This window comes from Pituophis catenifer, unplaced genomic scaffold, assembly GCF_029215685.1.
Source record: "Pituophis catenifer annectens isolate HBS135680 unplaced genomic scaffold, rPitCat1.0.hap2 SCAF_3, whole genome shotgun sequence".
Lineage (NCBI taxonomy): Eukaryota > Metazoa > Chordata > Lepidosauria > Squamata > Colubridae > Pituophis > Pituophis catenifer.
The window spans coordinates 167,259,750-167,272,553 of NW_027256883.1; the positions used below are offsets into that span (position 1 = coordinate 167,259,750).

The following is a 12,804-nucleotide window of genomic DNA, read 5'->3' on the forward strand; positions in this document are numbered from 1 at the left end:
AACTGAATCAAAGAAAGTTGGAAGTTACCTTTCTGTTTCTTTTCTTTTCTCCTTATTCCTTTGTACCTTTCTCTTCTGTATTTGTTTTTCCTTCTCAATTTCTTTTATTTCTAGGTTTTTATTTATTTATTTATTTATTTATTTATTTATTTATTTATTTATTTATTTATTTATTTTAATTATTTAGAAGATTTGTATGGCTGCCCACTCTTTCAACAAAAGAACAGCTTACAAACAATAAAAATAAATATAAAAATAATAAAAACAATAACCTCCCACCCACCGCAGCAATAACAAGCAATGAAATGACCGCTTGATGGGTTCCAACCCACTTTGGGCTTCCCAGGCCTGTTGGCTGAACCAGATCTTCAGGGCTTTGCGAAAGAGTGTTAAAGTGGGGACCAGTTTAATCTTTGTGGGGATGATGTTCCAAAGGGAGGGAACCACTGTGGAGAAGGCCCTTCTTCTGGGTCCCAACAGATGTACCTCCTTAGGATACGAGACCCGCAACTTTTCCTGCCTCCCCCTCTAGTGGGTTGGGTGATGTAACTGGGAAAAAACAGAGTCCTTCAGATAACCTGGTCCCAAGCCATGAAGGGCTTTAAAGGTGACATCAGCATTTTGAACTGCACCCGGAAGCAAATCTGCAGCCAATGCAACTGTTGCAGGAGAGATGACACTTATGCACACCTGGGTCTGCATAAAACCATGCAGGCAGCTGCATTTTGAACCAATTTGAACTTCTGGATGCTTTTCAAGGGCAGCCCCTGTAGAACATGTTGCAATAATCAAGAAGGGAAGTGAGTAGGACATGAATTTATATTTTATTTTTTGCAGAAATTTAATGAAGTATTTTTTCTTAAAAGAAGAAGCTAAACCTGGCTGAAATGCTGCAGGGCACCTATTAACAGACCCTGTTCCTCATGGTTCCCAGGGTAAATGCTAATAGTATCTTAAGTAATACCAAAAAAGATGAGACAGCAAGGATGTAGTGAAGTTGGGATTTATTGATTACAGAAAAGTCCATCTGGTGGTCACCTGGGAAACTGCATGCCTGCTTCTTCTTTTTATATATTAAACATATTTATTTAGGTTCTCTCCCCCACCTCCCAATCATTATTTTCTGGATGCATGCATATTTTCATCTTAGAAGGTTTTTTTTGTAATATGTTTAAGGCATCTACTTATTGCTGAAAATATTGTCTTAAGATCTAAGGTAATAGTAAACCTGGCATTCTGAAAAGGCCATTAATATCAGAATGAAACATCTTGTTTGTTTCCAACATCTGTCTTATCACTTACCAACAGGGATTCTTTCGTCGAACAATCCGCATGAAGCTAGAGTATGAGAAATGTGAGCGGAATTGTAAAATTCAGAAAAAGAACCGAAACAAGTGCCAGTACTGCCGCTTTCAGAAATGCCTTTCACTAGGCATGTCACACAATGGTGAGATCTCCCTCTTCTTGCTCTGGGTAGGGGTGAAGCATAGAGTTATAGTGAGATCAGTGGAATTATACATTTACTATAAAATTTAATAAGGGGTAGAAATTTGAGGAATGCCTTTCTGGATAGACTTCTACTTTGAAAAAAGATATATTTAAAGCATGGGTATCCTGCATAGTATTTTAAAATACTTTAAAAAATTACAGTAGCTTATACATCAATATCAAATAAAATGAGCGCTAAAAGCTCAAATATCATTTGAGCATAAAATAAAAATATGGTCTATTTGTCCCAAAATATTAGTCCCTGAAGGACTACGGTCCATTTGCATTTCCAGAACAAAAATAAAATTGGTTTCCCTATGAAATCTATATAAAATTATTCTAAATAATTGCATGTCTTTGTTTCTTTTCTTAAAGCATTTTGAGAGTGTTCGGTATGTTTCTGTGTGTTGATGCCTATATTGCATAAAGAAAAAACTATATTAAAAAATCCTAGGGTATTTATATGAAGGCACACAGTGATTTTAATGCAGGCTTGTTGCAACTAAGCAAAATTTGTATAGTCAGTGTCCAATTGGACAACTGTATGGGAATTCAGTGAATGCTGGCCCTCGTTCAAGGTTAGATGGCACTGCAGTAAAAGCTCTGCTTTTGACTATGAAACGGTTAACATCCTACAATAATCTACAATATGTCCAAACTTTGATACTGAACTGAAGACATGAACTAGCGTTTGATCTCCTGATCCCGACTGATATATAGGCTGACAGGAGGCAGAATGATTGCATTTGCTTTAGGGCAGTAGGTAGTACTTTTCTTCCCAGGTTTGCCTCTGTGTAGCAATATGTTTGTACTGCTGTGCCATAAATTTGAAAATGCCTACTAACTCAGCCTTTCAGTCAGCACAAAAGCACCCATCCAGAAGAATGGAAAGTTTCTTTCCACCAAAAAGACATGCCTTTGCTTGCCTGGAGAAGCCTGCTGACATAGGATATGCTACCTTGCACTCCTCATCAGCATTGTACTTGGGGAGGTAATTATCATTAACTGTGTCACCCTGCATGTGTTTTACTTTTTTTGTAGAGCGCCCTTAGAAAGATATTGCTATATTTTTGGCTTAAAATGAAATCATTTAAAATGAAGCTTTGTCTGGGACCAGCAGGTGTGGGCATAGTAACTTGAACAGTAAATTAGAACCAGATGACCTCCGTTCAAATCCCACTCAACCCATAATGTTCATTTGTGACCTTGAGCTAAAGTCTGTCTCTCAGCCTAACATACTTCTCACAGCTGTTATGGTGATAAAATGAGGAACATTGTGTATATTTTCCCTAAACTCTTTGAAGAAAAGATGGAATATAAACTGATATATTTATATTTGTCTTTTTCTATCATGTTATGTTACAAACCAAAAGCAGTTTTAAAAGATATGATGGCATGTTAATAAAAATAACTGTTCTTAACCTTTTTAGCTCAAGGCTTCTAAGCTGCCTGCTTTGTTTTGTTTCTTTAGCCATTCGTTTTGGCCGCATGCCAGAAGCTGAAAAAAGGAAGTTAGTGGCAGGACTGACAGCTACTGAAATCAGCTGCCAGAATCAGCAGGTGGCTGATCTGAAAGTCTTTTCCAAGCACATCTACAATGCCTACTTGAAAAATTTCAACATGACCAAAAAGAAAGCACGAGGCATCTTAACTGGAAAAGCCAGTAGCACCCCTGTGAGTACCTCAGTTCCAGAGGTCTATGTAACGTACTAAGCAAGAAAGTCATTATTCTCAAAATAAATTAATATATACCCATATTTTTTAAAAATGCTATTTTTTAAAACAATGAGTAGTATTTAAAAAAATTAGGTGAGATTGGTGTGCTATATTTATAGATAGCAGTAATTAAATGAACTGCCAGCAATTTACATTCCAGTAAAAGCTATATTATAAAACTGCATTTAAAACTTTTATTAATAGAAATGACCAACAAATATAACTTAACTTAATAGAAATCATATTTAGGTTTCAAAAGCTCCACAAAGAAACTTCACAGTCCTGTGAAAAATTCCAAGGTACATGTTAATCAGACCTCTCATGGAAGGCTTTTCCACAGGGCAGAGCATCCCATGAAAGCACTTCTGGGCCCCCATTCTTCTTATCTCCTGCCTACGGGAAATCCTAAGTATTCCCACCTGAGATGACTCCACAGGATAAACTGATTCTACATGAAGAAGATAGTCTTCAAGATATTTGAAAGTCAGATTTTTTTTTGAGCTTTAATAAAGGCATAAATTGAATTTTAGTGTTATTATTTTTATATAATTCCATATTTTCACATATAATAAAAAATAATGATGTCTTTCAACCTGGTTTGACTAAGCTACATTTACCCGAAGAATCTGGTTCTCAGTTTGTACATTGTATTCTGTTGATTAGCACAAAAAGGGGAGGCTTTAAATGATCAGTAGTGTAAATAATATGCATTGTTACACTCTGCCTCTGTGGCTACCGGCAGGTTTCTTATTACCAAATCCTAACTTTATATGTTATTCTTCATAGCCTTTTGTGATTCATGACATGGATACCCTGTGGCAAGCCGAAAAGGGTCTGGTGTGGAAACAACTGATAAATGGGATGCCACCATACAAGGAGATTGGTGTTCATGTTTTTTACCGCTGCCAGTGTACATCAGTTGAGACCGTGCGAGAGCTCACTGAATTTGCCAAGAGCATTCCTAGCTTCATCAGCCTTTACCTTAACGATCAAATAACTCTCTTGAAATATGGGGTACATGAGGCCATCTTTGCTATGCTTGCCTCTATCATGAACAAGGATGGACTTCTGGTGGCCAATGGCAATGCTTTTGTGACACGTGAATTCTTGCGCAGCTTGCGCAAGCCCTTCAGTGAAATCATGGAGCCCAAATTTGAATTTGCTGTGAAGTTCAATGCCCTGGAGTTAGATGACAGTGACTTGTCTCTATTTGTAGCTGCCATCATCTTATGTGGAGGTAAGAGATTAGAAAAACATTGAGCAAGGGGAAGAGGTAATTCATTTTTAGCTAGAGATCACATTCAGAGCACTTGATAAATCATTGTCTTGTCAGTTTATTTCACAATATTGGGTAGCAGTATAATTTTAATTATGTCAGAAATCTAATTGATAGCTTTCAAAACTTTCCTGCTATTAATAATAAAATGAGAGTAATATATGTGTGGATATAAAATCAGTGATATTAAATTTAACAGCATAATAGGATGAGTAAAAATATTATCAAACAATTTTATTCAATACTAATCAAAATATTATTATGGTCATAGACTAGCATATATTTACCACTAAATTTATTTGTTAGATCCTGCGCTTCCTCCAGAATTTCAAAACATCATATATAACATTTCCTCAAGTTTTTCCATACAAAAACATCCTAGCAAAATTGGCTGAGAAGGCCCAAATAGCCAACTGAATTTTTATTACTGAGGGTGAATCTAGGACTTCCCACTCCTAAAAAGTAATGCTACATGTATTGCTACTGATGTGAAATTAATATAGTGTAGTCCAATCATTTAACTCTTGCAGAATCTTAATTGTGATATAACCAGACTGTAATAACTGAACTAAGAATTCTTAAGCTTCTCTGACACTATTTTATGAATTAATAAAATTAGGAAAAAATCATAATTTCACTGGTGTTATCATCTATAATGAATTGGTATAATTGGAAAAGTCTGTTAATTATAAGAATGATTATAGCTATAACTGTAGAAGAAAATTATCTTTTAGAGGGAGAAAACATTGTTCCCATCATCTTCAATCAGCTAAGGTGTCATATTGCTGACCTTTAAAGGAAATGATAACTTTATATGGTCTTGTTTATAGAAAAAGAAAATGAATGTTACTGTCAGGAAACTTGTTTGTAATAGTGATAAAAATAGTTTTAAAAGAAAAACTTCCATACAAAAAATCATGTCTAAGATGATTTTTAAAAAATTCAAAAAATCTATTCCTCTATGAAGAAATAATGGGTGGAGTACAAACAATCATGCTTTTGTGTTTTGCTTGAAATGATTTTGTTCTCAAATCTTGATGGTTTTCCCAATTTCTCTGCCATCTTTTATATTCAGCAGCATTATGATTTTGCCCCTGAGGCTATTGATATATTAAAGTCTAGGAGAGGATGTTTAGTATCAGTTAATGTTCCTCTATGAAAGAAACTCCCTAAGCATGATACTGTGGGGCAAGGTAGCCTGACACTTATTTCTTAAATATTCCTGAAGAGAAAAAAAAGTAAAAATATTGAATAAAGTAAGTCACAAAGTCAAATGTTTTATAAATAACTTGGTGTATTTGTTTTCTTGTAGACCGCCCTGGCCTAATGAATGTTAAACAAGTGGAGGCAATACAGGACAATATTCTCCAAGCTCTTGAGTTCCATTTACAAGCTAATCACCCAGACATTCAATATCTCTTTCCTAAATTGCTGCAAAAAATGGCTGACTTGAGACAGTTAGTGACTGAGCATGCACAGTTGGTGCAGAAGATCAAAAAGACAGAGACAGAGACTTCTCTGCACCCTCTCTTACAGGAAATCTACAAAGACATGTATTGAGGAGCTTATATTTATCAGATAGGTGAAAGCCATGGAATCCAGCAAATGCTTGTATATTAGCAAAGAAATCCTTGCGTCTTCCATTTCTTCACTAGAATTATTTTTACTAGATGATTGGTCTATGCTGTATATGGTGGTTTACAGTGGTAAATTGGAAATTTACCACTGGGTATAGACCAGAGGGCTTCCGTTAACATACACTAAATGAAACTTAATTTGTTGCTACAGTTCAGCTCTTAGCACTATTTCAGAGCTGCTGAGGCAATTTATACGCAACCTGTAAATTGTACTTGAATTGTTATATTAGATAAACATGAATTGTGCCCAAATTATTATAGCAAGCAGTACCTTGAATTGGCAGGTACAGAAATAGCACTTCATCGTAATCCTGTTACATATTTTTATATTTCAAAAATTTTGGCTGGCCCTAAGTGTAAATTATAGGATACTACAAGGAAATTATGCGAATATATAAATTTTCCAAAGAAATATCCAAGTGTTGCATGAAGAGTATGAACACTCCTTGCAGAAATTCTTTTACTTTAATTTTTAACCTAAGTGCACAAAAATAGATTATGTGTTCTGGCTGAAAGGCTTGTCTTCCATGTGGGTTTTTACATGCCTCTGCTCATTCTGTACTGCAGATTGTTGAAACTCTTCATGAATTAGTACAGTGCTTGCTTATTTACATAGAAAAATGGGCTTTCCTTCCCTCTCTGTTCAGGTACTCGCCCAGTAAAGAGCTGGGTCTGAAAAAGAGTGGGAATGGCATTTTCTCTTGGATGATAGCTGCCAAAACACATTTGCATCCTTCATTTCAGCTAAAGTAGCTTTAATGTTGTCTAAACTTTGAGAAAAAAGAATCATCCTGATCACCTGAGTGATCAGGTTCACTTTTGGGGAGGGGAGAATACAGTGTAAGAAAGATTTTAAAAGGCAGCAGTTTTGGGGAAATTTGGGGTGATTTATGGATGGTAAATAGAGTCAATAGTATTTTATTTTGTGATCTGTGGTGCAACTTCTTATGTCCTTTCCAAGAGGAGGATTCCTAATAATTGCACTTGTGTCTTTCCCACAAGCACACAAACACATTATACTCTTTCATAATTAGTAATTAGGAATACAGGTAGTCCTTGACTTACAACCACAATTGGGACCAGAATTTCTATTGCTAAGCAAGGCAATTGTTCAGTGAGTCATGCCTGATTTTACAACTTCTTTTTTGTCACAGTTAAGTGAATCATTGCAATCAGTAAGTGAATCTGGCTTCCCTCATTGAGTTTGCTTGTTGGAAGCTGGCTGGGAAGGTTGTAAATGGCTGTCACATGACCCTGGAACAATGCCACTATTGTAAATGCATGCTGGTTCCCAAGTGCCCAAATTTTGATCATGTGACCATGGGGATGCTGTAACCGTCATAACTGGAAGGCCTGGTCATAAGTTATTTCTTCAGTGCCATTGTAACTTCAAATGGTCACTAAAGGAGTGGTTATAAGACAAGGACAATTTAATTGTTTTATGGTAAGTTTTCTATGTTCAGAAAGCATTTAAGAATTCTTTCTCAATGGGTCTTGTCAAAAATTCATGACAATTTACCGTACTTTTCGGAGTATAAGACGCACTTATTTCCACCCCCACCCCAAGAGGGTGGAAATGTTGGTGGGCCTTATACACCGAATACAGCCATTTTTGGCCTCCCCAAACCCCACCCCATGCATCCCATTTTTGCAAAAGATGGGCCCGTTTTTCGCAAAAACAGTGCATGGAGGCTTTGGGAGGCCTGCAGAGTCCTCCTGTGGGCTGGGGAGGGCAAAAATGCCCCCATTTTTCGCAAAAACAGGCAAAAAATGGGCCCCTTTTTTGCAAAAACAGCACACAGAGGCTGTGGGAGGCCTACAGGGCAAAAACTTTTTTTTCTTGCTTACCTCTTTAAAATCTTGGTGCGTCTTATACACCAGTGCATCTTATAGTCCAAAAAATACGGTACTATTTCCCAAGCATTTGACTTGGGTTATAATACAATTTTGGTTCCTTTTTCTTTCATGATTGTTCCCGCTTTATTCCATAGGTGTGCCAGACAACTTTTGTTAATATAATTTATCAGCATAGATCTTCTTTACTATAGAAGATTCTTAGGTGTGAGGACTTTGTCACATTGATGTGCCAGTAATAATGGAGTCATTATGCCTACACCATGTTGATATATTGTGGAGTTTGTTGGACTTCTTTTTTTCGTAACTTCCAATGTGTCCTGACTGAGTGCAGAATAGATCAACATGGTGGTTGAATGTGGTATTAAGAGCATTGTCATGTAATTATGATAATGTTTTTCTTGCTACATTGTTAAGTGGATTCTTAACTTTCAGAGAAGAAAAATTATTATAAAAAGAACCATGAATACCAAAAATAGTACATCTACACGTGTACACAGCAACAGAATTTTAGATGATGCAAAAATTGCTTAAATTGGCTGGTTGTCCTGACATTTTAGCTCAAATCATGTAGATTTTCTGCTTGTTCTATATAATACTTTAGTTTTTCATTACTGGATTTGGATATAGAAATTGCAAAGAACTTTCAGTCTTAATTCATGACACTAATAAGTAACTATGTTTTCAAACTAACCTTTTTTTTAAAAAAGTGCCATTCTTTGGGGGAAAGGAGCAAATGAAGCAGTGTTTAGCAAGAGCTTTACATGGAGGAAGCCTCCAATTCACAGTATCAGTTAAAATAGGAGTGTCAAACTCGCGGGCGTCACATTGTCATCATGTGATGTATTGCAACTTTTTTCCCCTTCACTAAACTGGAGGTGGGCGTAGCCAGCACATGATGAATCCGGCCCGTGGGCCGCAAGTTGACACCCCTGAGTTAAAAGAACCATGAGGCAAGTGATAAAGTTTCCACCTATGCCACTGCCATAGGGCGGGGTGGTGGTGGCATCTGTCAAAAACCAGTTTGATCTTGTACAAATTAGCTTTCTATGCTTTCTTTTATGCTCTTAGCTATTCAAGAAGGAAAATACTACACTATTGATCTGTTTTGCTGAGACACAAATAAAAAGAAAAGATACACCTTAGGCAACATGTACTCTTGCTTTAGCAAAATACCATTTTTAGCCTAACAAAGTATAAAGTTACCATTTAGGGATGAGGACTAATTTGCAAACAAGCATGTACTTTAAGTGAAGGAATCTCAGCTTCTGTTTAAAGGTAGGACATCTGTAATCACTGTAAACAGTACTGAGATAAGGCAACTTTCTATTTTGCCTCATTGGTTTGATTATTTAGCTATCCTACCCAATTAATATTCCATTATGACTCATAATATCTAATTCAGTAGATCCAGAGCTTGAGTATCTTTTTTAAAGAAACAAATGCTTATTTTTTAAAAAAAATTAAATGGAAATTTGACCTGGGCAGTCATGTTGGTTAAATTTTATAATCTAGGTAATTTACTACCAACTTTTTAACAAAAACCAGAATGAATTTTGCAAGCTGTAGATACTCTTGCAGCCAAAGCACATGTTTTTAGTAATAGACTTATGTTTAACAACTTGCCTAATAGATGCATCTAACTAGGATTTCTGATTAGATTGATGAAGCTAGTGAAAAATGGATTGATAATTTTCTCCACTTTTATGTCTGTGGTTGCAGAAAGTATCTTGTTAGAAATACATTTTTACAAATATTGATCCTTTCTTTGCAAGCCACCCTAAAAATCCAGATAACTAAAGACAGGTAAAATATGTTTTGCTGGTGGTAATGCTTTAAAATATTTAAGGGACCGTGTACACATCTATGCAGAAATAAATTATTTGGAGATTGTTTTGCAGCCATAATATTCCTCAGTTAATTTTTCTGCTTCAAACGTTTTTTTCATGTGTTCCAATTTCAGACTGCCAATACTATAGTGCTATGTTTTTCTATAGTTGAACCCATAATAGTTATCTTTTGTGATCTTCATGCATAGGATAGTTCCATTAATCAATCTGACATGATAGCTACCATGTATATAACTAGCCAGAATGTTGTTTTCCTTGCTAACTTAAGGGGAAGCAAGGTCCCTTCTTCCAACTCAGCACAGATGTATAGCATTTGCTTTTGTTGTATCTCTATTTCCAGAATGAAATAAGTGGGAAGTTCTACCTCTACCTTGCAGGAGTGAAGTGAAATGTGTTTTATTATGAGAATTCATGCTTTTGGAGCCACAGGTGGGCAAATCACTTTAAAAAATGGCTTGTGATTTTTATATTTCAGCATCTGCCTTAGACCTTCATTTTAGCCTCTCTTACTGAAGGCCTCTTTTACCTGCATCTTGCTGTTCCTCAGGAGATGCAGGACAAATATTTGCAGCACTAGAAGAGTCTGCACCTTTTTTTTTTTTTTTTGCTGAGAGTGTGATGGCAGAACAATGTAGCAATCCTCAAACTGAAATGTATATTTTTGCTAGAAGTTCAAATTTCAGATGTTTTAAAACAAATAGGGACTGACAATATAAAAAATGGAAATAAATATTTAAGAAACAATTACAATGTAGCTTTTCTTTTACTTACTTCTAACCTTAGCTTCCCTGAGGACATAAATTAATTTTTCTGTTACAAATTTCACAGAAATGCTGAACAGTATCTCTCAATCATAATGTATTATGCAATTTTGAGTAATGGTAATTTTTAAATTTAAAATCTTTTTAGGGCAAAATACATTTCTGGTCCTTGGGGGTCTTTCTTTGTTTTACTCTGAATGTGAACCTTTAAAAAAAATACTGTATTTAAACTGAAATATAAGCATACTGAAACACAAAAACATATTTAAGATATACTTTTTGAAGTACAAATATAAAAATGATTAATTTTGTCTCTAGCATTAATTTAGACTTTCAGGTATAAAATAAATCACATACCTTAATGTTTTCCTATATGCAAATATCATGAAATGCCATTAGTTTCAGAATCTTGTGTTTATACACATAGATCAATTTGCATGTATAAAGCAGCCTTCAGTAACCCACAAGAGACTATCAGTGTGACATATTGTTAATCCAAACCATAACATTTAATTTGTTTGTGTGGACTTTGTTCAGTTCAGAACACATAGTCTTAGGCCAAACTAACTACAATTTGAGCTCACACATAAGAGCTGCTAGGTATGCTGACACAAAATTCCAAAAAAGTACTTGTACAAATGATATTTTATTGAGCAAAGTAGGTTATACTTCTGAGAAAAGATACATGTGATTTCAAAGCATGATGTTATATAGTTGTGCAGGTTATTTCATGTTGAATAATTTTGAAAATATTGCTTCATACATGTAAAATACTTCAGTTTTCATTTTAATAAGACTAGTTTGGCAGTGGATCTTTATCTAACTGGATAAATGGGGCCTTATGGTAACTGTTCAATCCCCTTCTAGCTTAAGCAGTTGTTAACAATGGCTTTATGAAATCCATTGCTTCCGATGCATGAAAATGTTTGTTACGTAAGTTAAATTAACTTCTAAGAATGTCCAGGACTTCTGGGTTGTTGTTTAACTCTACTCCTTTTTAAATTTGGAATTTGGAATTCAAGCTTACAGTGCTTGTAGCTATTTCACATAATATCAAAAAGACATACATAATATAGCTACTGTGTCGGATATTATCTGATATTGAAATATACAGTGATCTATTTGTATGTTCCATATGCATTGGCTCTATGGGAGTGGTTTGCAGGTTCTGAAAGAAACATGAGGAAAATATTTAAGGAAGCATGAGGAGAAAAAAAACAACAAATGGAGAAAAGTAATATTTTAGCTTATTGGTGAGTAAGGAAAGGAAAGGTGTCCCTGCAGATTTTACTCTGCTAGTCATTTCCAACTATACGGGGTGGTGTTCATCGCCATTTCAAGGCCATGCTGTCCAAAGACATTTCTATGGTCATATGGCCAGCATGATGTCATGGAACACTGTTTCCTCCCCACCAAAACAGTACTTATTTACCTAGTTGCATTTGCATGCTTTCAAAGTAGGCAGGAGCTAGGCGAAGACAGGCAATCACACCTGTCACATGATGCTGTCAGGTCTTGAACCCAGGCTGTCGGCTTCCCAACCAAAAAGTTTAGCATCTTAACCACTGAGCCATTGCGCTACCTTTTTGGTGAGTAGAGTAACCCATATCCAGTTAAAGAAGACTTTTATGCACAGAATCTAAGCACATGCTGATTTAATAGGGGATATAATTAATATATTAAATACATTAATAAGAAATTGCGTGGTTCCTTTCCCACATTCCCACTCTCATCTCATAATGAATTATTCAAAATAGTGCCTATAAAGTCTCTGAAAAATAATGGTAGTAAGAGAAATAAATGATATGACCAGATGTTTCCATTAAGTCCACATGTATCAAACTATTGGTATGAATAATTTTATTATTTTTCAATAGGCTGAGAAAGAATGAATAGTATGTGTAGCCTACTTCTTTTTTGCGCAGGCTAAGGAATAAGATGACTGATTTTCAGTGGGATAGCTCAAGCTGATTAACACCTTTTGCACTCTTCTGTTGGTTGGCAAGAGAAGGAACTGACTGGTTGATGCTGTTTCTTGTTCTCATCAGCGTTGTCAGAGGTGAAGGGGCATGTATGACTAGTTTGCAAATGCTTTGAAGTAATAAGGGAATGGAAACAGTACCATGTAGAAGTGTCCTAATTATCCAGGATGTGTTCTCCTCTTAAAGATTATTCTTTTAATTATGAACTATTGAACATATAAATAGTAATTACAGAAATGA

At 35.5% G+C, this 12,804-nt stretch overlaps 1 protein-coding gene across 2 annotated transcripts in view; it reads left to right on the plus strand.

The window, feature by feature from the left end:
* PPARD (peroxisome proliferator activated receptor delta) overlaps positions 1-10,565 on the plus strand; it is a 51,409-nt gene extending 40,844 nt beyond the window's left edge. For both annotated transcript variants that reach the window (XM_070941507.1, XM_070941508.1), the window contains 4 exons: positions 1,309-1,447; positions 2,960-3,162; positions 3,991-4,441; positions 5,793-10,565. In XM_070941507.1, coding sequence (XP_070797608.1) covers positions 1,309-1,447; positions 2,960-3,162; positions 3,991-4,441; positions 5,793-6,040 — 1,041 coding nt within the window. In that variant the 3' untranslated portion in view covers positions 6,041-10,565. The remainder of the gene's footprint in view (positions 1-1,308; positions 1,448-2,959; positions 3,163-3,990; positions 4,442-5,792) is intronic.
* The last annotated feature ends 2,239 nt before the right edge of the window (positions 10,566-12,804 follow it).